This window comes from Neospora caninum, chromosome VIII, assembly GCF_000208865.1.
Source record: "Neospora caninum Liverpool complete genome, chromosome VIII".
Taxonomy (NCBI): Eukaryota; Apicomplexa; class Conoidasida; order Eucoccidiorida; family Sarcocystidae; genus Neospora; species Neospora caninum.
The window spans coordinates 2,704,668-2,729,481 of NC_018395.1; the positions used below are offsets into that span (position 1 = coordinate 2,704,668).

The following is a 24,814-nucleotide window of genomic DNA, read 5'->3' on the forward strand; positions in this document are numbered from 1 at the left end:
CAACGCCGCGACCTGTGAATACGAATTTGAACGGCACGAATAGTTTGGGACATGCGCGGTTCCGTACTGCATCGTTCGCGGGGAACGTATATGTATATATATATATATATACATATACATATATACATACATATATATATATATAAATTCGCACTTAGGGGCGCGTTGTAGACGCGTGCCCACGACTCATGAATTGATGCCACCATTTGCCTCTTTCGTCTCTTCTTCACGCTCTGCGTGCAGAGGCATGCAGACAGGTAGCTGGAGGAATGCAAACAGGGAAGGGCGACACCAGCCAGCGACCGCGTGGAATAGATGTCGCACTGGCTCTGGCTTGTATCCAGGAACGGCGCGAATTGCCACACGTTCTTGGAGACGATTTTCACGTCGTCGAATCTGAAGAGGAAATTGCCGTCGTCTGAAGGAAATGCCTGCAATCACCTGTACGTAGGCTTCACGTTCCAGTGCAGGTTGCAGACGTTTGGCGTGAAAAATTCTGTTTGATATATACAAAAGACACTGTCGCGTCAGCAGCGTCGCCATTCACTGTCTAGGCACCTGACAGAGAAGGGACAACCTTTTTTCTGAGGCCGCATTTTATTGCACGGGTGTTGCAGCCGAGTAAAGACACACATCCTTGGCCTTTCCGTGCGCAGAAAGTTTCAGTCTCCTGAAGGCGTAATGTATGCAGGGCGTTCGCTCGGTGTGCAGCGTAGAACCGTTCCTTTCCCCAATGAAGCATCTGTACCTTTCCACGTGATTTGAGCATATCTACGTATGTGTACATCCATATGCATGCGTACATAGTGTTGCGGCTTGTTCAGAATCTTGCTGTGTTCGGGATTTTTCCACGGGCTCATCAACGCCTTGAAGGATATTCGTCGTGTATGTGTATCTGTTTATCTGCCGCTTCAAAAAAAAGTGAGTGCTCCCGTTTCTCGTGTGGAATTGACTGCCTCCACCTGCGCAAAGTTACCTCGTACGTTCTTCTGTGGCAAATAGTTGTCCCGGAGAATGCTTGGCGTATGCGCGTGAGGTGCATAAAGTCCTTCCTTGAGTCACGGACGAACAGCAATCGGCTTCTTAGCGTCATTGTATTACTCCTTAGACAGGAGCAACCGATTCTCTCAATAATCCGTCTTCGCCGGCTTTCGTCGACCGGTTTTCTGCGATTTTCCCCGCTCCTCTGCTGTGCTTCTCTTTACCTCTATTTTCTTTTTCCGCTTTTTTCTCTGCCTTGTTCCTCTCCCTTGTCCCCTCCTGTGAGTCTGCCATACGTGCTGTCTTTCGCTTCGCCTTTCTCTTTGCCTTATGTTTCCTCATGTTTCGCCGCTTTCCTGTTCTATCGCTCTGCGTTTCCTAACCACGACCGCCTCTGGGTCATTGTCGAGAAAGCGAAACGCTTCGGCAGGAGTCCTCTTGGCAGTATGGCAAGGCAGTACATAGGTCCGATAATTCTAATGATTTGAGACGTGTATTGTGGCTTCCTGCGTGTACTGTGTGCAGACCATAAATATCCATGAGTCCTGCACGCCCGTACAAAGAACTGGATATATTAGTGTTTACTGCATCTGCGCCTGCAGGATGAATAACAGCACACCTCTACCGGATGCCGCTGCTCCTGGCCCGATCTCCCCAAACAACAGGATTCGCCGTCCTGAATATTCACGCGACCTCGTCGTTAAGGCTAGGCACATTTTTCATTTCAAAGGCATACATGTATGCATTTAGGCCTATATACATATCTGTACAGAGAGATGGTGATAGAAATGGAAGACACTGGCAGTTCACCTAAGAGTGTACATGTGTGGATGAGCATTATGAATGCAGAATGCTCACGGGCAATTAGATAAATGTTTTGATATACTCCCGCGGGCCTCCCATATACTGAAAACATCATTTGCACAGTTGCCTCCATGCCTGTCAGTTTTCCCGATTATACCGCGTACCTATGTTTGTCCTTCTTCCACAGCGCTACTACATAAAGCCATCACTCACGTTTCCTCGTCGGCCCCGATTTTGACCAAAACTATAGTGGCGATCTAAAAGCTTAATCCAAGCAAAAGGTTATGGCACAAGAGCTGGCCCCTTCGCTGGACTCCCGAGAATCTGAAGACGTTCCACACACGATTTGTGTGTAAGCGGTCATTGAGACTCTCGTCTCTTCAGTCGCCTCCGACATATTCATGAAAGAAACAACATTCAGAAAAAGACGGGAGCTGTCCACGGGTTCCTCAGTCGGCGAAGGGCACCAAGCAATACTGTCCTAGCAATCCTAGTAAACATGCGGAAACAAGTGTGTGACAAGGCATCCAATCATTGCTGCGCTACACAGGAGGGGATTGTCAGCTAATGACGAAATAGCATCGTTCAGGCACAATAGAGCTCGAAATCCGAAAGTGCTTTGCACTCCTTTGAGACCGACACCGACCAGTATGCCCTGAGTCCCTGAAGGACCCGACTACGGCTCCACAGCCACGCAAATAAAATACTCTTCGGCTGCAGTGCGAGTGCATTTACGCCGACGAGTCACTCAACGTCGTGCACTGCGATGCCGTCGCGTTTTGGCGACGGTCCGGTTCACGAGTCAGCACAAGATTCACCCTCCCTTACCCCTTCCGAACTTACCGGTTCACCCTGTGCACTGTCGCTCTCCTGCGAAGGCGATGGCAATCTGTCGTCGTCCACTACAGCTTGCCCAACAAGATCCCATCTTTCGTTGTTGATGATTTCCGTACACAATCGAGCTCGATGTCGGCACAGGAAGATGAAATTCAAAACCAGGTCCTCTAGCTGTTCTTCAGCGGGAGTCAAGTCTTGCTTCGCAAGTACGCTGCAATTGGCCATTGCTGTCGATAGCATAGTCTCCGCTTCCAGTGCTGCCGCCCCCATACGGGAAATGAGTGTCAGACGAAGTTCCGTTGCCCGACGACTAGAATCGTCGATCAAGCTCTCCAGTATTCCACCTGCTACGGCTCTTTGCTCTGCGAGGCTTCCCCGCACGGCGTCTACAACTTCCAGTAGCTGCATCGCTGAACGCACAAGGGGCCAGTCTGCGTCGCCTCCTGTTGCTCCACCGTCTTCAGCTGCCTCACCCACTGCTCGTGAGCTCGCTTCCGCCTGGCCAGTTCCCCTGGTGGAGGGATCCGCACAACTCTGGCAGTCCGACGGTACATCAGCTGGGCTGTTGTCTGACGGCTCACCCTGATCGCTGGTCTGCTGCGACGCTACATGGGCCTCCTCCTCGCTGCTTATTTGGCTTAATGCTTTCTCAATGGCAGCGGTAAGGGTTCGGCGGGCAGCCGCGCGGTATGGGGCAAAAGTGTGTTGAGCAGCGACTGCCGACACGCGGAGGAGCCGCTGTTTCCTGAACTTTTCCATGCCCATAAGCCATAGCGCCGTGTTCTGGAGCTCCGCCTCCCCTTTTCTTAGGTATTCTAACCGCTGCTTCTCTTCCTCGGTCAGTGAAGCCTCGCCAGCAGCCACGCGATCTCGAATCAGACTGGTCGCCATACGTATTTCTTGTACAGTGTTCTCCAGCAGTCTGCGGATCGATCTCGTCTTCTTCAGACATTCGCGCTGGTATGCCATGTTCTCGTGCGCGGATTCGACGGCTAGCTCCGACCAACTCTCGTCTGAGGCTGCCTGCTCGAGCGCCGTAATCTCCTTGCTGTCTGCATCGGTCAGATCTACGCCATGCAGCGCCTGAAGTGTCGGTTTAATAATGTCAATTCGCCGTAACGTTTCGTGTGTAATCGCAAGCAACCGCTCCATCTGGGGAACCAACGACTGTCGGTTTGGGTCCGCCGGCTTCCCTGGTTCGGTCTCACCTCCCTGCCAAGACCCTTCATCGTCTGACGACGAAAAGGTGCCGGCCTGTGAAGAGTGCGCACCTTTGCCATGGAAAGAAGACGTCGTTCCTACGCCCTTGTGCTTCACTCGTCTCTTCTTTCGCTTCCTACTCGGCACTTTTGGCCGTGCACCTCCGTACGCCTCAGCAGGCGCCGCAGCTGGCGGAGGGGCGGCCTCACTTGCGCGTGAAGCAGCACTGTGTTCCTCTGTCTCACTTTGACCGAGAGTCTCCTCCGTGGAAGGTTTCTGCTCTAGGGGCTGACTTCCCGTGGCGCCTGGAGATGCTCGCGGCCGGGATCGCGCCTCACAAGTAGTTGCACCACCCGTTTCACTTTCCCCACGTGTTTCGGTGCTCTGGGGGACACTCGGCTCTTGCTTCTCCTCTTGGCCTGCGTTCCGGTTCCGTCGCTGACAAACTTGTTCGCTGCGTTTCTTTTTCTGCTCCCCTCCCTGTAGACGCTGTTGTGTTCCTGCGCTGGCAGCAAAGGGTCCGGAATGCGCGTCCTTCAAGCTTGCAGGTTTCGTGCCTGCATGACTACTCGTGTCCACAGACGCGGTGCCACAACTGGGGTCTCGCTTGGTCGAGTCGAGCAAACCGACATCAAGTTGTTTGCCTGCTTCCCGCGGAGCGTCCTCAGGAGGCCTACGATCCGCTGACGGCTTCGTTGAGTCCTCTGCAGTGCTGGGCGCAGCGGGCTGCCGGGGTTTCTGTTCTCCTCGGGCCGTGTCATGAGGCCTTTCGTCTGTTTGTTCGCTCTGCGCCGATACTCTGTGTCCGCACACGGATTCCTCTGTGGCGTGTACCCCCGCTTTGTCAGCTGGAGTCGGCGATGGCGGCCGGTGAACTGTCGGAACCAGATCACGGGCTGGCTCTTCAAATCCTTTTGCTTGCAGGCGGTCGGCGCTTGGTGTCGACCTCGCCGGTGGTGCAGGCTGAGGCATCGCCTCCTCTACCCTTTCGTCGCCCTCCGCCTTGGGCCGCTCACCCTGTCCTGGTCCTATCTCTTGGTTGTCGATGGGGCTGACAGGCAGCTGCGATTCCTTCTCCTTCGGCACTCCTGCAGTGCCCTTGCCGTGATCTCCTCCGCCCGGTCCGCTGTGAGTCCGGGCGGTAGCGGCAGCCGACTCGGCCCAAGCAGCAGACTCTGCTCGCTTGACACCGGACGTCCTGGGACGAGGCCTGGCCCCACCTCGATCACGACCGTCAGATGATGACGTCGCCCGTCCACCGCGTCTTGTGGGCGGATCCGGAGGCATCTGCCATGGTCTACGGCGCGTCCCTGATGGACTACGGCGATACGCTACGGATCGAGGGGCACGTTCCGTAGGACGATTTACGGATCGTCTCCATGCTGGTGGCCCAGAGGCAACCATAGCTGCTGCCTTGACACAGGGTTGCTCGGTGGATGAAACAACGGGGGGATGTTGACGCACACGCTGTGGCAGGTGGGGGCCTGCTGCACTGGAGGCCGGTGAACGAGAGGGCCCGCCGACTCCTGCATTTTCTGGGGTATCGCGTGCCCTGGATGTGTCTGGCTGCTGGACGCTGATAGCACCGGCCACTGGACCTGTTGTTCGCGCGGAGCTCTCTACCGACGACGCTGGGATGCGGCGAGGCCGGTGGTCAGATGCTTGCTTCCTGTCGCTTCTCTGTGTAGCTTTCGTCACCACCGTTGCCCATGGAGCCCCTCCAGACGTCTGCAGGCTCGCTGCACGACCCAAGGGTTCCCCGACCCGTGGCTGACTCGACTTACCTCGTGACCAGCGTGGACCAGCGCGATCAGACGATGCGAGTGCCGAAAAATGCAAATAGACCTCGATCAACGGCATGGCCTCTCGGCTTGGCTTTTGTGGAAACTCTTGGGACGCACGAGGCGGCGGGATTGGTATTCGAGGGGGTGCCGAAATTGGAGGGCGCTCAGAAACTGGAGGGCGCTCAGAAACTGGAGGGCGCTCAGAAACTGGAAGGGGCTGCACCACGGGAAATCCCGCTCCGCCTGACGACGTCACTGGGCCTCCCGGGGCGGCCTGATCTACAGAGGCGATTGTCTGGGTGGATATATCGCGCTTTTCGGGCTGCGTCACCGACGGGCGCTCCTGTCTCTCTCGTTGTGTCTTGAACTGGCGTTCCAAAGCCGAGAGAGGCGGTCGCTGCGGGCTTTGAGGGGGCGGCGCCGCAGGTGGATGGGCCGCCAGCGACTCCTGAGCAAGCGGCTCGCCCCACGTAAACAGGGAGACGCTGCTGGGCGTTTTTCCGTGAGAACCACCGAAGGGGCTAGCCAACCAGAGTGAATACCTTCCTGGCGAAACAGGGTCTCCGTTTGTTTCTGCGCCACGGCGACTCTGCTGCTGTCCCTCTGTTGGCCTGCCGGCATGAAGCGATTGCCTCGCGGAGAGTTCAGCTCCAACCGCTTTGGGGCCAGGGAGTTTTCCAGGTGGAAGCGGAGGAGGTGATCTGGAAGGCTTCCCCCTACGATGGCTCGTTCTAGCGGTGACACTGTGGCGCAGTCTCGGGGGCTTAGGATCGGCATGCGGCCCTGGCATTCGACCAGGCGCTCTGGGTCCACTTCCGGGGCGATGAGCAGTTCCAGGCGCTCCGGGAGGCGGCCAGAGAGGATGACGACGCCCCTGGCTTGGCGCGCCTGGGCGCGAGAATGTGTGACGTTCCTCACTTGCCGGAGCCCCCTGAGAATCTCCACGGTATCCCTGTGAAGCGAAAGGAAACCGAGGGTTCTGTTGGGTAAAAGGCCAGTTAGGGCCTTGCCTATAGCTTCCCTGTTGACTCGGTAGTTGTTGTGGGTCGACAGTGCGTCGATACGTGGGGAAGGCCGCGGAGGTCCCTGGCCCGCGGGGACCCGGTGGCGTTGAATGCACGAACGGTCCAGTGCCGGTCTGAGGCAGTCGTAGGCCGGGGTGCGTTGAGCCCGGTGCGAACATGCCAGGAGGGGCACTGGCTGTGATGACTCGCGCCGAGTGCTCGAGGACGCCTAACAGCTGGCGTACGGCCGAAAAGGTGCCCATCAGTTGCAGATAGATATCCTGAGGACTCCAGACGGGGCCGCCTGCGGATTGCTGTTGATGGCGTTCACCTAGAAGGGTAGCGGTGCCATGAGTTGCTTGTGGCAACCGCTGCTGAGAGGGAGTGCTTTGTCGGCTGAGTCGCCACAAGCGGTGTAGGTGTCTGTTGCCCTCGGAGTCGCGAGGGTCCTCGCCTGCCAGTCGCCGTGGGGGGTTTTGCTCATTTGGGCTCGGCTGCGTTGCTGGCCACTGACCGATTCGCCCCCCTGTTCGTGCAGCAATTTGTTCCTCGCGGCAATCGACCGGATTCGAAGCTCCACAAACTCTTACGGACCAAAGAATACAGAAAGCAATTCCAAATGTAAAGGCGGAGTGAATCACACTCGCGGAAAGCGAAGGTGCTGCCGACTGAGCTCCCGCGTTTCTGCGTGGCATTTTTATGGGCAAAGGCGGGAAACTCACGGTGACCTGCTCTTCCCGGCCGTATCCGTACGGACTCTGGCAGCAATTACGCCTCAGACCAGCTGTTCGTATGGGGGATGAGCGGCAAGAAGCCGATCAAGAAAAAAGAGTTTTGTGAGTCGGCTGCGGACATTCAGGCGTGGGGACCTCCGCCCGTGACAGGAAAAGGGGAAAGGTTCTAGAAGACATGCATCGTTTTGAGGCTCGCCAGATAAGGCCCACCGAAACTGATATAGCGGGGTTAGCAGCTGAGCCAACACCTAGACTGTCGCCGAATGCAGTGTTTAACTGAAAACATACACCGAGCATGCCTTGCCTTAACGGGCAACCGAACGGAGCAGCTGGGAATTACCCACGGCGATCTTCCGCGACGCTGCAGTGTTCGAGGGAACCACATAACAGCGTTGTGTCTTGTTCCGTACAACGCAGTAGCAGACGTGCGTATACCTCCATGAGGGCACAGTTCAACCCGTGGCAGAAATCGGCGAGGTCAATCGCCTCGTTAACAGCTGCGCTTGTTTGCGCGAAAAGCCCGTGGCAAGGCGATGGTCATAAAAAGCACGGTCCTGGCCGCGAAGTGCAAATCACTCAACATACCTGTTAGTGCAATCTACACGCAAGAAGTGGGTACGCAGAACAGAGGCGCCGCCAAGTGAGTCCCCGTCCCGTATTTGCATCGATGTCACACGGCCGTGACTGATTTCCCCACTGGCAACCAGACTTGTAGTTACGCTCGCGGCAAGCGACTGGCGACTACCATGCGGGGTGCGGCCTCGTCCACGAATACAAGGCCGCAACGGACCAGACTGATAACGAAGCCTTCAAGACGCCTGAATCTCAGCTCTTCCCTGGAAAATACAAATATCCTGGACGTTATCTCAAACACTTGAATCCGTAGGCCATGTGGATCACCGACCGCCGTGTGGTTTTTCGGAACTTTGGCTGTCTCCCCGTGTGGGAGCCGTCAGTAACCTTGGAGTACACAGCCTTTCCTCGTCGAAACGCCTCTTTCTTTAAAAGTCTCAGTTGTGGGTTATGTGCTTTTGGGGCCCGTGACTTGCCAGGAGTTCTAGCTGGAGGCCCGCCACTCGCTAGCACAGTTGGAAAGGGATAGATGATAGAAACCCCGGATAATCTGCTGACGTCGTGGGAAGGACTGGAGGGCATTCACATCCACGGAAGCCAGGCAGGCTGTCTCGTCTCGCGGAAGGAGACGCGCACCGCTGTGGACCACTTCTCACACAGGCAGGCCTAATCAGCGCCTCGAAGGTCACGGGCTCGTGAATGGTTACCTGTGAACGAAGTGGCGATCTGTCAGAAGTTTATTCCCGTAGAGGGCCCTCCAGCAGCTAGTCGATATTGGGATCAACAATGCGCGAGTTTGGTGGCCACTGCCGATAAGAACGCGTCCGCCACATGCAATTCGACAAGGCACAGCCTAGGCTTTCACCTCTAGCGCGAAGACACAGGTAAACTAGCGGGGCGTCAACCGGCCCGTCGTGAAGCACAACCCTGAGAGGCAACCGCACACGCAAAAAACAGAGGGAAACTACAAGCAAGAGGCATCAGCATATAAAATGTTCAGCTGACTCGCAGATAGTAAGAAAGGGGGAAAACAGTGGTCCCAACCGGGATCGAACCGGCGACCTTCCGGTTATTAGCCGGATGCTCTAACCAACTGAGCTATAGGACCTGAGGGCACCTTCTCCCAGCATGGTGCGTCGAACCAGCAGCGGAAAGTGTCGATGAGATTTGTGATTTGCAGCGCATGCGTGAGCTTTTTAGCGGCGGGTTCAGTTCAGATGAATATTTTTCAAATAATCAAAGCCTCTCCCAACTTGACACGCAAAAATTTCTTCCGAGTTTGGACTAAAAACGTGGGTGAACGGAACTTCTTGTTTAGCGGAATTCCTGTGTCGCCCTAATTCCATTGCTGGCAAGTAGAGGCCGTACCCCCCGGGGTTACGTGGACAATCACAGGACGAGCCTCCCCTTAGACACAGACGGAGCGTGAACTGACACTTTTTCTTTCAGCGCTCTTCCGCAATGTTTTTCAGGTGCGTCCTGAGGGGTGTACTGATCTTGCTCAGCTAGCACTCTTGGCTAAAACATCTGCCAGACTGAGAGACCCCCCCTGGCCTGTAAATCGTAAAAAGCTCGCAAAAATCTCTTTCCACACGCATCCCTCTACAAGCCCACTCAACAAAACGGTTATTCCGTACACAATCGGTTCCCCTTTTCTCCCTCGCCTTTTCTGAAAGCACGGCGCGCTGCAACCTTACCAGTGTTGAAGGAACCGAACTCGAGGTTGGCTGCGAGGACCGCTTCCGGGGAGAATCGAGTTTGCTCACTGGGCCGAGCTTCTTTCAACCTTTCTCGGTGACTAAGCTGCTTAACAACCTTCTGTTGTGTAGATTTGGCGAGGGCCAACCGTGCTACCACTAGAAGAGCGTTTTCTGCTTTACCTCTCTCACTGCTTCCCTCCTCTGAATTGATACGAGCTGAGCAGGATAGAAGCGACTCCAGATTCGCAGGGCGTAACACCGTTCACCCCAAACATCACACTTTCCTGAAATTTCCTCTCCAGAATCCTGGCATTCCACGCTAGCACGAAGTAAGTCGAGATTATAGGGACCTAACCCATTGCTAGAATCATGTGCTGGCCACCGAAGACCGCCCTGCGTGAATACTTAGAGAGAGTTTGGGAGATTACACCCAAACCAGGTGGCGCGGTACGAAAGAGCACCGAATGGTTAGTAGGTCCTTGTGGGAGGGGTAGACGCTACCAAGAGCGTACACCCCTACCGCAATTTTATGCCGACTTCAAAAAAGGGAATTTTCTCATCAGCTGGGAAATGCTGCCCGCTCGTGCAGATGCCCCTGACAACAGCCAAAAGGCTGAAAGGTCGAAACCGTCCATCGTCCTGGCTCTGCATTGTCCAGATTTCTAAACCGATGAGCTCCACCTGATCCCAGAAATCTGCATATAGATAGATCGATGTGTGCATAGAGACACGGCGGTACACATTTTAAATGGCAGGCAATTCACTAGCTCCTTGGCAGATCAACTATTCACAGGTGTCCCATTCTATCTGTCTATATCTCTATATCCACATGTCTACCTTCATGTTTGTTTAGGCGTGAATTATGCGACGTCCCTGTGCTTCAAGATTTGGATAAGGGCGTAGCTGCAGTCGTGTGCTGTGAGAAAGACACGTTTTTTTCCGATTTAAGAGATAAGGGCAAGAGGCCGGGGACCTAGCTGATACGCAAGTGGATTGAAAGGACATCCACAAGACGTTACGAGCAGGCAAACGGGCTGGCCTGCAATTCACCCATTGGTAAACTTCAGACGAAGCATCCTTCCCAACTAAGAGCTGGCTATTCTTTCTTTGCGTTGGAGCCACGTAAAGACTTTACCGAACGTTTCACGCCAAAAGAACGTAACCACTCGTCCGTGCACAACCGGTTCCTCCTCTCCGCCGTTTCCCTCTCAGGGCCTTTTCCCCATCGTCGCCACTCAAAAAACATACACTCCCGCATCATCATTTGTCGGCTCAGCCGGAGCCAAAAAGATATACAGGATAAAACAAAATCTGCATTTCCATGGAGGAAAAACCTGGCGGCGGAAACGTGAAAACAAGGCGGGTGTCGACCACTGAACGGCGACCTGCGTTCGCGATAAAAACGCCTTGCGTCTCTTCTGCTTCAGGATAAATCGTGCTGTGAGTTTGCTTTCGTTTCCGCCTGCTCCGTCCTGTCTTGCCTTTTCTGCAGTCTCCAGTCTCCGCGTCCCTCCCGTTGTTTATACCACCGTCCTCTCGACTTACTCGTAACACACTTTCTTTCCCTTAGGTAGGTCCTCATCCTTCTCCACTGCAGCGAGAGGCAGGCGCGAACACGGAAGCGAAAAACGTCGTGTGTGAACCTATGCAAATTTACAACAGCTGCACCTGAACAGATACCGACCCTCTGACCTTTTTTACGCATCTATGTAGCAGAGCCGACGCCCTGTTTATGCCCACGGTGAGCGAGCAGGTGCACGTACACCTCGTTGTGCGCGCTCATACACCTGCAGGTGTACGTACAATCGAACGCACGCGCAGATGCATACGAGACTCAAAAGCTAGATGCGCCGTATCTGCAGGAACACTGGACCAGTTAAAAAGAGCACGCCGCAAAAACCAAACGCAGATGCTACCCACTTGCTTAAAATAATTTCCTAAACTCCAACACAAAGGTCCAACTCACCGACGACAACGTTGCGCAGAGCTCCAACACTGCAGGGGTACTCGGAGCCGACGAGGCCATTCCAGTCAACGAGAGTCCAGGACGACGGCTGGAACGTTGGAACGCCCCATTGCCTGAGAAGGAAGAAAGGAGACATCGAAATAGCAAATCGCACCGCGACTGTCCACATCCGTCCGCTCCAGGTTAACTAAACTACGCAGCATCACGCCACGTCTGACTACACCCACACACAGACCCCGACGGAAAAAATACAGCTGCATCGTTGCATACAAATATGCATATATATCCATACATAAACAACTGAAACATCCAATTACACCATGCATCCGAAAATACCAACATTCATCCAAAGAAAATTGCACATACATATATATGTAAAACTAAAGTGTGTTGTTGGCATGTACGTTCCGCCTTCCTGGGGGGTGATCCTCCTCTGTCGATACACGCGTACATGTGCACGTGAGTAGATGTGTCAGTATATACGGCAAAGGTGACGCAGGGTAACTACCGGGAAAGAACGCAATTTTATGACAAGTTTCACATGCGTGGATGCGCCCTGTACTGTTAGCACCACGAACGCTGCTTTCACGTGATGCAAAAGTGTCTTCGTCTCCTTACTTGCCGTCCCGTCGAGCCGTCAACTGGAAGCGCAGTGTATGGACGACTTGTTCCTCTTCCTCGCTGCCAAACAGGAGCTGGCGACACGCATCAGGGAACAAACACGGCAGAAAAGCTCGCGGAACGGACTTCCGGAGCACAATCTCAAAAACTCCTAAACATATCTTTCCTCACGATGTTCCCACCTCTTTTCCCGCTAAGCGTTTTCGGAGCCTTGCATCGAAAGCGTAAACCCGTCAACCACGGCACTCTCCAACGTATTTGTCACTGTACAAAGCACGATACATGATGAAATCTACACGTGCAGGGATGCATGCTCATAACGTGTTGCACGTAGACACAGTTCTAGATCGATACGCGATCTACATACATAGATCATGGATTCATATATCAGCATATGCACATCAAAGGCAATCAGCGATCTTGACATCCACGAGTATATTATATATATATATATATATGTTTGTGTGTAGTTCTCCATGTAGGGTTCGTGTTCCGCCTGTAAAGCGAGGTGTAACAGGGAGCGAACTCCAGGTATTCGGAGTTTCTGTCACAGGTGTGGGGCAAAAAGCGACACAGCAGTAGTTCTCGGTCGCTTCGTTCTCGTGCTGGACGCGCCCGACTGGCCACGTCAGTCGTGCTTTATCCTTGGAGGTTTACCTTCATGTCTTTGTCGTGGACAGCGAACGTTTGCTTGCACAGAAGCTCCACCTCCATGACTACTGCAAGGCCTTTCCCCAGAGCCTGGTCCAGCAACTCGAGGCGCTCCATGACCTTCCTAAATTTCTCTGCACGAAACGGCGCATCAAAGACGTGCCGCACGAACGTGTCCCCAAAGCGCCGATGCCCACGGAAATACCTTCTCTATCTCGCCATTCCTTTCAAATACGTATATAATACATGTGGGTACGTATGTATCTATATGAACACGTTTAAACAAGTTGGATTCACAGACAGGTCTTGAGACATCTCCACGCGTTCATGCATGCAATGTTTCGGGTACAGGGACACGCAGCCAGTGTACCTACAGCACCAGCCTTCCGATTGGAGAAGAGAACACAAAGGAATCAGCTCTTCTGACACCCGCTTTTCTGCCACAACTGTCTCACAGGCGCAGTCACACTCACCGTCCACTCTCCCACTCGGTGCATACGCTCCCACATACAAACATATACACACACATGCATGCATATACATGCTTGAAGTGCACAAAAATCCATATATATATATATATATATACGTATCCGTATATATATATATATATATATATATATATGCACGTATGAATGTAAAGGGAACTGTTTGTCGTTGTTTCTCCTCGTGTGCCGCGAAACGCCTTGATGGGTCATCGCATCTGGAGCCAGTTGGTTGTGGCGCGTGCATCTCCTTCTCTCTTTTTTTTCAGCCTTCTCTCTCGCTACAACGACTGTGCCCTTGGACGAAAGGGGCGGCGGCGTCTCCTTCTTTACTTCTGTCGTGTCTGTGTTTCGTTGTTCCAACCTGGGAAAGAGAGAGGCGCCTTCTGCGCAGCTGCACTGCTGTTCTCGCCCTCTGGTTTTCTCGCGTCTCCAGCGGCGTGTCCCTTCTCCTCTTTGTCCCCTGCGTCTCCGCTGAGGCCGTCTGGCCTATGCCAGGCTTCGTCGTTCACCTCTTCGTCTGGGAATTCCCCCTCCATGAGGGAGTTGACAGGAGCGTCTTTCACGAGAAGGCCTCGACGATAGCGCAGGTACTGAGGGGATACAAAGAAGGCCGACCTCGCTGCCGGCGGCAAAATCGCGTGCAGAAACGGCGTGACAGGAACCAGGTACGAGGACCGAGGCAGAATCGGCGCATGATGGCCTGCCGGGGCGCCTGGAGCGCAGAGACACGGAAACGAGGCACCATTCCATGCCTCCAGGACAGAACGCCGAAACATACCTCTCCACACAGGAGAGGGTGCACGGAGAAAGAGAGGGCGATATAGATTTATACATCTATTTACATCTCTCTCCATGTACATATATATACATATATATACATATATATAGCCCAGAAGTGGTTTCACTGAAGTGTCGCACAGTCCTGATTAGACGGTCCCTACCGCAGACTGTCCACATTCGGGCGACGTGAACTTTTTGAAAGGCTCCAATCTCGAAGGTGAGCCGACAGCCGCCTGCAACAGCTTCGCCGAGTTTCGCCTGCATGCCTGCAAGTAGCGCTTCTCCAACGCAGTTTTTCAAGTTCTCAAGACTCCCTGCGCCGGGAGACTGCGGAGCCGAGTCGTCGGCGTGTGCGCTGTCAGTCTCTGTTTCTCCAGTCTTCCCCAGGGCCATCTGAATGTTCTCGCGCGCGGGCCTTCCTCCCTCCTGCGTCACTGAGCATTCTTGTCTCTGACGCTCCTCTTCTTTCTCCGGCTTCTCGCCTTCACCCGCCAGCTTCGCCTCGAGTTCAGCTGCGTCGGGCTCGCCCGCGTCGCGCCCTGTCTCCTCGCCTTGCGCCTGATTTGCGGCGACGCCTGAGGCGGCAGGCGTCTCTGATGTGTTTGCGGCTGAGAGCCCCCGTTTCGCCACCCTGGCCTCGCGTGACTGCGCCTGCGTGTGCTGTTTCTGCGCTTCCTGGATGCCGGAAGAGAGTTCCTCCGAGAGGAGAACGAGAGCCTGTCGGGCGCCCTGTTTGCAGGAGAGAAGGACGAAAAATCCCAAGTCTCTCAGGCGATGGAACTTTTGGTTGAAGGCGAAGACGAGGCCCAAAAAACCCCCGGGAGACTTCACGCCGCGCTCCTCCTCGCCCGAAAAGATCCACTGTTTCTGCTCGGCCGAGACAGCTGGGGAAGACACCATGACGCCCGAGGCCACCTCGCAGAACTGGAGAAACCGTTGCGCCTCGTCCCCTGGAGTGCGCGGAGCGGGGGTAGCAGAGACCGACGCTTCAGAAGCGCCCGAGGGAGAAGGAGACCGAGGTTCCGGTTCCGGTGTTTTGTCCTTGCCTTCGTTCGACAGGAAACGCGACTGGACGCGTGGAAGAAGCGAGGCAGGCAGGGAAGGGCTACGAGATGCAGCGAACGGAGGCACAGAGAGAGACGCGGAGACACCATCAAGCAGAGGCGAGTGTTTGCGCGCGGGTTGGAACGCCGGTTCCGGGGATAAAGCCGAGAAGACACCGGCTGCATGGACAGGCAGGCGCAGGGGTGGAAACGACGAGAAACGTCGGGGCGGGAAACGCGGAGAGGCCGCAGATGAGCGCAGAGAACGTCCACGAAGCTGAGACGAAAACCGAGGAGAGTAGAGGAAAGTGGAGACAGAGGGAGAGGACGCGAGAGAAGAACAATGCCGGGTCAGCGCCTGAGCCGACTCCGAGCGTGCGGGCGACGGCGCAGAGAGAGGACCGGGCACCAGATGCCGGACCGCGTACGCCATTTTGGTTGGCAAAGAAAGCCGAAAAAACCGAGAAGAGAGCCGAAAAGGCAAGGCGCTCGGGCGTCGATACACCGGCAGCGAAGCGCCAGGCACCGAAGAATGTGCGTAGCCTCTGCCTGCGGCAACAGCGGAAGCAAATCGAGAACAAGGGAATGGTCAAGGATCAAGAGGAGGAAAGTCGCGAGCGAACAGTCGAAGCGACAACCGCATTTCCCCTAAAGAGGGGTACCTCAACACATGACACGCGGGAGCCGTGGATTAGCATCTCAACGCGAGACAGTTCGCTCTCCATCGATGTTCAGCTTTCTGTACGCGAATCACACTTCTCGGCAGGCGCCTATTCCTTTTCTTGAATACAAATCGATATTCACGACGACACGCATTCAGGATATATACTCGATCTCTCAAAGACGGGCGAGAAGCATATCAAGGGATCGCCGTACACTCGCCGCGGTGTGCGACGTGAGGGGGGACGTGGCGGGGGAAGCGATTTCCGATTCTTCAGAAAAGCGAGGGTGGAAGAAAACCTTTCTTGGAGAAAGGCTCCTCCGAACGGTTTGGGCTTTTCACTTTTTGGGAGAAGCCTCCGCGGGAATAGGACGCAGGAATCGCCCCTCCTCCTCTCGTGGATCTTCGGCGTCGGCCAATGCCCGGTCTTTCCCTCCCTCGGTGGAAGACGAATGGAAAAAGTGGAGGGTATACGGACAAGCCAAGACAATCGAGCGCAGTGAGAGGCGCAGAGAGCGAGGAACTTGCTTAGACCGTTCACTTTTGGACGGGACGTGAGAGGAAAGGCTCGGAAACGAGTTGGGAGACGTCCCCTGGAACCTGCGCGGGGCAAAGGGAAGTCCGTTGAGGAAGGGGGAGGTTTTTCAGTGCTGCAAAACGCTTCCTCGAGCCAGCAAGAGAGACACAAAAAGGCACCTTTCCCGGCTAACGCAAATTTAGAAAAGTAACTCGCGAGACACTCGGCCCTGCGTAGTACCGCCTCCCAGCGGGATGAATTTCTGTTCCGCTGCATGCGCACAGATTTGCTGTTTTCTGTGGCCTTTCCCTGGGACACGGCCGGTGAAAGGAACACGAAAATCCCGTGTAAAAATAGGAATCTGGACGGCGCGTTAGCGAGGACTTCGAGAGAACCTCGGTTCCGCAGGCGTCTTTCGCTTTTCTGTCTCGAAAAAGCGCCGCTTCCATGGCAGTGTGTCTGGGAGACGAGTCGTCTCTCCAGCATATATGCGATAGAACCCCAGTAGGATTCAGAAAGCAAATAGGGACGATTTGGAGACAAATCGAATTCTTTTCTTTGCTGCCCTGCCACTTTGTCTCCTTCCTTTCCATCGTCTCTGTTGCTGCTGTCGTGCGTTTCCTTGTCTGAAGATCTCTCGTCTTGTCGCCGATGAGTTGTCTCGCTTAAAACTCCAAGAATTTGTGACATGACGTTCTAAACAACGCAGTTCTTCGATCGCCACCCGCTACGCTTTCTCGTGTCCAGCTGTCTCTCTTCCTTCTTTTTCCTCTCCCGGAACGCAGTCCGATCCACAATCGGGACGCTCCACCTCTTTCCTCGCCTCAATCTTGTTCCTCTCCTTGATCTTGTTCCTCTCCTTGATCTTCTTCCCTCTCCTCCATCTTCTTCCTCTCCTTAATCTCCTTCCTCTCCTTGATCTCCTTCCTCTCCTTAATCTTCTTCCCCTCCTTGATCTTCTTCCTCTCCTTGATCTTCTTCCTCTCCTTGATCTTCTTCCTCTCCTTGATCTTCTTCCTCTCCTTGATCTTCGTCGTCTCCTTGATGTTCTTTCTCTGCACAGTCTTCCTCTTCGCTCCAGGTTGGCGCCGAGCTGTCCCCCCTTTCTTTCTTTCTCTTTCTGTCTCTCTCTCGGCTTCGCCGTCTTGAAACAATGAGCACGCCGACATGGACTCGCGAGCATTCTCCCCTCTGTGCGTCTTCGCCCTCTTCGATTTGCTCGGCATCCTCCTCTTCTTCTTCGGCGCCTCCCACTTGCCTCGCGGCAGCGGCCGCTGCCGTGGCTGCGGCGGCAACTGGAGGAATCACCGGTACCTCCATCGGACCGTATCGCCTCGGCTCGACTCTCGGCGTCGGAACCTTTGGCAAAGTTAAATGTGCGTGAAACGCTCGATTTCGCACGGGGCGTCCGCCTCTTTTCGCACGCACAGGCCTCTCATCCACCCTAACGGGCTGGCGAAGATACAGATTACCATTATCTGCATATATATATATATATATATATATATGTTCACATACTCATGTACATATGTCGATGGTGTATTTGTGATTTTCAGTGGGTTACCATAATGTGACGGGGCAAAAGGTCGCCGTGAAGATTATCAACAAGGCCAAGATGGAGATGATGGAGATGTACGAGAAGATTCGGCGAGAAATCAACATCTTGCAGTGTCTCCATCATCCACATGTGATTCGCCTCTACGAGCTTATCGACACGCCCACAGACATTTTCATGGTCATGGAATACGTCCAGGGTAGGAGAGCGACAGCGAGCGCCAACGCTCAGAAGCGAAGGCGCAGGCGGATCTCAGGCGGAGGCGAGCTAACTCAGAGCGCGTCGTTTTTTGCCGTCGGATTGCCCCTTTGTGGCCGGCGGAACCCGTCGAAGGGGAGGGACAAAACGCGCGGGAAAATGAGAGAAACCGAACCGGAAATGGGAAACGACCGCAACACCTGGCGAGAAAACGGCCCAGACCTCCGCGAGAGACCGTGCACACAAACATCCAGGGGGTTTTTTGAGTCACACAGGGTGATCTGGTGCCTTTCTGAAAATCGTCTTTGCAGGTGGCGAACTGTTCGACCACATCGTTCAAAAGTCGCGCCTTCCCGAGCACGAAGCACGTCGGTTCTTCCAGCAAATTGTCTCCGGCGTCGACTACTGTCACCGACATATGGTCAGTCCTCAGACGACACTTCCACCAATTCTTCTCTCGTTCTGGTCGAGCTGAAACTACTCAAACACTTCTGTCTACATAAATCGCAATTCATCTATGTAGTCTATGTAGATTTGCACACGTAAACATGTGTCTTCTCTGCATTTGCAGCACTGCTCAATATATATATATATATATATATATGGAAGTATGGCGTATGAATCACTCCTGATGTGTAGTCTGTCGGCGCCTTTTTAGATTTGTCACCGCGATTTGAAGCCGGAGAACGTGTTGCTGGACACGAACATGAACGTGAAGGTCGGCGATTTCGGTTTGTCGAATTTCATGCGCGACGGGGACTTTCTGAAGACGTCGTGCGGCTCGCCGAACTACGCGTCTCCAGAGGTCGTGTCTGGAAAAGCGTATGCGGGGCCGGAAGTCGACGTGTGGTCCTGCGGGGTGATTCTCTACGCTCTCCTTTGCGGCTCCTTGCCCTTTGACGACGAGCACGTCCCGAACCTGTTCAAAAAAATCAAACACGGTGAGTCGCAGAGTGTCTCTCGCTCGGACGAGCGTAGCATGCCTTTTGCCGGACGCAGGGGCGCAGAAAGACCAGGCCTCGACGCGCACAGAGAGTGTCGGCTGGAAGCGGAAAGCCAAGCAGCAAGCGACGGGCGCCGGCGAGAGAACGACCACACAGAGGGGACCAGAGCAAATGACTCATGTACGGAGAGGGCCGCAGGTTGAGGCGTGTGTACGACGTACACCTCAGCATCCCGCGGGAGACAGCGAGGTGGCGAGTTCTTTATAGAGACGGACAGGGACAGAGAAAGAGATGGAGAGGGACAGAGAAAGAGATGGAGAGGGACAGAGAAAGAGATGGAGAGGGACAGAGAAGGAGATGGAGAGGGACAGAGAACGAAATGGCGAGGGACAGAGAAAGAGATGGAGAGGGACAGAGAAGCAGATGGAGAGGGACAGAGAAAGAGATGGAGAGGGACTGAGAAGGAGATGGAGAGGGACAGAGGAAGAAATACCCGGTGGCCGAAGTCGCGGCTGTACGTACGCCTTTGGCATCTGGGGCTTTGTGTTGTTTCTCAGGAAACTTCATTTTGCCGGGGCATCTTTCCGAGGCGAGTCGGAACTTGATCGTCCGTATGCTCGTGGTGGACCCAGCAAAGCGCATTTCGCTGAGCGAGATTCGACAGCACCCCTGGTTTACCCAGAGCCTTCCGGCCTATCTCCAAAACTGCTACTTAGGCAGTCCCCTCCTGACTCGAGTCGATCCTCTCATCGTCCTGCAGATGAAGAAGGTGAGCGAAGGAGAAAATCGCGAATTCTAAAGCGTTAGTCGCCTTGCGGTGTTTGCGCTCCTCGCCTTGAGCGTTTCGGGAAAAAACGAGGAAGCCACAGACACTTGGCGCGCACAGAGAGGTCGCAACCATGGGCATGCTGTCTCGATTTGGGGCCCGTCTCGTGCTCTCTCGCTCTCTCTCGCGCTCCCTCTCGCGTACTCTCTTGCCTCTCTGCAGCCTCACAGGCTGCTGAGGCCGGGGCAGGCCTTCGCGGCCGAGGCAGCGGCATCCGACCTCTTCAGGCTTCTTCCCAGGCTTCTCTGCCTTGTGCTCGTCGTGCTTTCTTTCCCTTCTGTGTCCGCCAGCAACCGCAAATAGACACACTTTTCCCTCTGGCATCGGGATCTAATCCATGTATATATGTATGTATATATATATATATATATATATATAGATGTTCTACATTTGTGTGTCATCTAACATGTGCTTTACGTTGCTTTCTTTTCCCCTCAGTGTAGTTGTATCGAGAGTGGTGGCAGTGGCTGAAGAAATGGGAAGCGTTGGGATGGGCATGTTCTGTCGCTGTGTTCAGCTTGGCTACGAAGTGGACGAGAAAGATCTAAACATCATGACGGCTGTCGGCACATTTCCAACGCGAGAGACAGTGGCCTACCAACTTCTTGCAGATCGAAGAGCAAAGCAGTCGTCGTTCTCAAGTTCGTCTTCTCGCTTCTTTGTCGTCTGTTCAGTGCCCATGCATGCACGAACGTTCTCGCTTCCTCGCCGCTCTTCATCTTTTGCGGCCTAGACGTCGGTGGCCCGATTTTCCACACGCGCAGTTACTCCGCATTTGTGAACAGGAATCGAGTCTTAAAACTCGTCTCTTTGCGCGTATATATATATATATATATATAATTCCGTGTGCGAAGGCCCGACACTCTCAACACCGTCTCTCTCACTCTATGCGCATTCAGGTGTTTGCCTTTGCACAGGCTGTGGAGGGGCCCAAATGCGGAAGAATAGGAAATGCGTAAATGGTCCGATGTGTCCGCATGGGGCTCTCGCCTGCTGTTTCTATCTTTTGTGTCTCAGCGTGTGCCCTCCTTTTGTCTTCAGATATGGTCGACGTCTTCTGCAAAGATTCTCCACATGTCTTTGCTCCAGAGTACCAGCAACTTGCCGCCTCCTTGTCATCCTCTGATCCTTCACCTGTCTTCCCTCCGCCAGGGAGTCCTGGAGTACGCTTTTCGCTATCCATTTTATGTGTATATATATATATATACAACTCTGTATGACTCTCCCTTGGCGTGTTCAAATGAATGAAATGGAAAGTCTGTGCAGGTGCATGCGTAAGAGGAAGTTTGTGAGTTGTCTGTTCTGAGCTTGTTTGTCGCGCACATGACAGACGCTTGTCCTGTCGCACGACGCTCTTTGTTCCGTTTCGAGGAAATCTTTGTCTTCACAGAATGTCATTTGTCTCCTCTCTCTCCCGGTCTGCCGCACACGGCCGACTAAGGGATCCCCTGAAGTCGCGTCCGTGCAGCGTCCATCTTTCTGTCTCTGCTCGTCTCTCCAAGTGCATGTGCATCCACCAGTGTTCACACCTACCTCGCCTCGATGCAGGCATATATATATATATATATATATAGATAGATATGGATAGACAGATACGAAGATAGATCGATAGAGGCAGGGACACGTAGAGAGAGACAGAGGGAAGCATTTCCACATGTCTGTAGCTAGATGCCTCGGTCGTGTCTGTGCGGAGACGAGAGCCTGTTTTGTGTGCGCTGTCATTTTAGGTTCCGTTTTCTCCTGGGTATCCGATGTTTCCCTCCCAAGGGTGTTTTGCTCCTTCGACGCAGTCCAGCACGGCGACGATGGCGACAGGAGGAACCTCGTCGCCGGTTCATCCCCCGTCCCACTCGCTAGGAAGCATGCAGACCAATTTCCACGACTACTTCTCGCCGGGGCCTCTGGGGCTGCTCTCCTCCGGTGTCCCTACACTGCGGTGGAAGCTCGGCGTAGAAGCTGCGTTCGATGCTCCGATTCTAATTACTGCTGTAAGGGAGAATGTGAAAAGCCCAAACTTGAGAACAGGCAAAAACACCAGGGAAGAGCGAAGGATCTGTTTGCTCTTAATGCCGGCGTTTCACAGAGATGGTACCTTTGCGGGTGGTGAGGCGAACGCGCCACAACGCAGGAATCTAAGAGACCGCCTTCCAGACAAGAACGATAAAAGAAGCGGAATGGAAACTGCCGCTTCCAGGTGCACGCTGGATGCATATAAATATACGTATATATATATATATATATATATATATATATATATGGATGTGTCTTTGTGTGCGTGAATGTATGTTTGTGTCGACGTATCTCTCTCCGTCTGTGCATCGAGATATGTACGTTGCGTGATTAGGGGTGGCCAGTCGGCAGAACAACGGCGGTGGAGGCGCGGCTGCGATAACTTCGAAAACGGAACATTTGGGGACCAGAGGAATGTGCGGCGGTCGCAGAGCGCACGCGGGTTCGATGCTGGGTTGGTCGGTTTTTTCGCGGAGGGTCTCGCGTGCACGCATGCATGCAGCAGCGAGCGAGTGAAGCCTCGGCAGCGTAAACCAAAGTTGGGGGTGTCCCAGAGCGAGGCGTCGAACCGGCAAGCGGCGGGTTTGAAAGGGGGGCGTTTGCGGTTCCTTTTCGTCTGGTTCGCGCGTTTAGGGCCCTGGGTGTTTTCCGCGTGTTTTCGCGGTCTTATAGACTTATACAGAGTGCCAAACATCGCCGAGGGGAGCGACGGCTGCGCGTTTTCACGCCGTCGCGCTCGTCACGGGACGCGCATGTGCCAAGACGCCGCAACGCGTGCTCTCGGGGCCTTTCGCGTTTTTCTCTGTTGCACTGCAGATCCTCAATACTCTGAAAGCGTGCGACTACGAGTGGCTGATGCCCTCGCCCTACAAAGTCCGTTGTCGACCTATCAAACGCTCGGGCGCGGCGTCTGGCGTCTCTCCCTGGCGGAGTTCTCGCTCGTCGTCTCTGTCTTCGGCTTCTTCGAATCGCCGTGCAGCGGACGCCGACACGGACCCGGCGAGTCGAGCGCGCGAAGACGGAGACGAAGAGACGCATGCCGCGCCCTCCGCTGCAGCTCTCGTAGAGGGCGTGATCCTCACCATTCACCTGTACAAGATTTCCCCTGGTCTGTACATCGTCGATGTTCAGCTCTTCGATGGCGCGACTCTGCGTAAGGGACACCTGCAGAGCAACGGCCGGTTTCTCCGGCCTCTCCTGCGTCAGAGGCGCTGAGATGGCCAGCCCCTCCACGATGCGTTTGCCGCGTGTCGACTCCACGTAGACGCGCATCCACACGCACTCTCGTAGATTTCTATGCCTCCGTTATATATATATATATATATATATTTATATATGTATATATATATATATATATATATTTGTATAGGTCGTCGGGATTGAGAAGCCACTGTTGTAGAGCCTTACGCTGAGTGGCATATGTATGCCTGTGGGCCTCGTGTAGGACGCGTGATTGGATTCAGTCGAGATGCAGGGAGTGAGGTGCAAACGCATGCATGCAGACATCCAACTGTGTATGTATACATTGGTGTATGTGCGTGATTGTGTGTGTGTGTCGGTATGTTTTTGTGGTGTGTCTTCCGGGTAAATCTGGGGGTTCATTTGGTTTGTCAGCCTCGTTTTTCTGTGTGTGTGCGTCTACAGCGGGCATGTCTGAAGCGCTCTGGATTACCTCGGCAATTTATTCTGCCTTGTCTCAGCTTCAGCTCCAGCACCAGAGACACAGCAAGTCTCCGCCGAATGCGGGCGAGCACCCGTCGTCGCCTTCCTTTCGGTCGCCCTCCGCGGCTTCGCCTTCTGCGTCTGCTCCTTCCTCTAGCGGCGGGTCTTCCAGCAGGCACCCCGGAGGTTCACACCCACCCGGCCAGACGCGCAGTGCTGCGCCGACAGAGGGCGAGACACAGCCCGGGGCAGCGACAGACCAAGCGGCTGTCTCCGAAGAGAATCGAGGAAGAGGGCGAAGAGGCGAAGGCGCGCGCAGACGCGGGAGTGTTCCGCAGGTTTCGGGCGCCTCGCCACGGACGTGGACGCCGCCGACTCCCATCGTCATTAGCGCCACTGAAGGAGGGAGTGCGGGGGGGCAGTAGGCCTATACACCTAGAGACTGCCGAAAGGCAACAAGAATGGCAGGAAAGAAAGGAAAGAGAGCTTCTTCAATATACTACTGGCGTCCATATTACAGGTCCTTCATTTAAACCAGGCGCATCTTCTTTACCGTGTGTATCCTTCCCCGCGGAGGAAAGATCGGGATCGCGGCCTGGAGAAAAAAAGACGTTCCCGTCGGTCTCTCCCCCCCCTGTTTTTGCGTCAGTCGGCAGGTCGCAGGCAGAGAGGATAACGCGAGAGCAACAGCGACAGGGATCTGCGAGTTCGCGTTTGGTTTTCTGTGACGTACTCGTCTCTCGCATTGCCTGGCTGCGGTTTTATTTGTGGGAGGGTTCGCCCCCCTCTCGCTCCTTCTGCTCTGTCGTCAGGTCGCCAGGTCTGAGGCAGAAATGGGCACGTCTTTTGCCCGGGGCTGCTGCCGTTCGCAAAGCTGAGTCGATTCGAATATCCATTATCACATTTATATAGATTTGTTTATGTGCAGTGGTGTGCACATTACGTACGTACATCTATGCACGGATGCACATGTTCATGAGGGTATCGCTGGGCTACGTTCAGAGCGTTTGGACGTGGAGTCCACAACGTGATCTGTGCTCGCCAACAGAGAGTTTTGTGCGTTGACAGCGCTCCTCGTTTTTCGGAGGTGTTCCGCGGCTCTTCCTCTGTTTTTGCGTCTTCGTGCGAAGGGGAAAAACACCCCCCAGAGATGGCGGGGGAGTGGCGAGTATCACAGGACGCGTCGCCTTGTGATGGACGTGCACCATAGCCGTGGCGTTCCTGTTCACGCACCTTCCCGCGTACAACACGCAGGAACAACACGAACTCAAAAGGGAA

At 54.3% G+C, this 24,814-nt stretch overlaps 3 protein-coding genes and 1 non-coding gene across 4 annotated transcripts; 1 reads left to right on the plus strand and 3 right to left on the minus strand.

Annotated features, from left to right (window-relative positions):
• Nucleotides 1-2,067: 2,067 nt before the first annotated feature.
• Nucleotides 2,068-5,109, minus strand: NCLIV_033470 (conserved hypothetical protein; the record flags this gene model as incomplete). The annotated part of the gene is made up of 2 exons (XM_003883543.1): nt 2,068-2,109; nt 2,629-5,109. 2 exons carry the CDS (start codon nt 5,107-5,109, stop codon nt 2,068-2,070), a joined length of 2,523 nt encoding a protein of 840 aa, XP_003883592.1.
• Nucleotides 5,110-8,951: 3,842 nt separating this feature from the next.
• NCLIV_t100006 lies at nt 8,952-9,025 on the minus strand. Its single transcript has one exon. It is a non-coding gene; the product is annotated as a tRNA-Ile (tRNA).
• A 397-nt stretch (nt 9,026-9,422) lies between these two features.
• On the minus strand, nt 9,423-15,596 carry NCLIV_033480 (conserved hypothetical protein; the record flags this gene model as incomplete). The annotated part of the gene is made up of 8 exons (XM_003883544.1): nt 9,423-9,471; nt 10,138-10,212; nt 11,163-11,208; nt 11,584-11,696; nt 12,202-12,278; nt 12,862-12,989; nt 13,702-14,052; nt 14,282-15,596. The coding sequence occupies 8 exons, from the start codon at nt 15,594-15,596 to the stop codon at nt 9,423-9,425; spliced, it is 2,154 nt and encodes a 717-aa protein (XP_003883593.1).
• A 1,898-nt stretch (nt 15,597-17,494) lies between these two features.
• NCLIV_033490 (hypothetical protein) lies at nt 17,495-23,961 on the plus strand (the record flags this gene model as incomplete). The annotated part of the gene is made up of 9 exons (XM_003883545.1): nt 17,495-17,717; nt 17,898-18,095; nt 18,406-18,515; nt 18,753-19,035; nt 19,596-19,807; nt 20,382-20,505; nt 21,632-21,852; nt 22,547-23,027; nt 23,519-23,961. The coding sequence occupies 9 exons, from the start codon at nt 17,495-17,497 to the stop codon at nt 23,959-23,961; spliced, it is 2,295 nt and encodes a 764-aa protein (XP_003883594.1).
• Between the last annotated feature and the right edge of the window lie 853 nt (nt 23,962-24,814).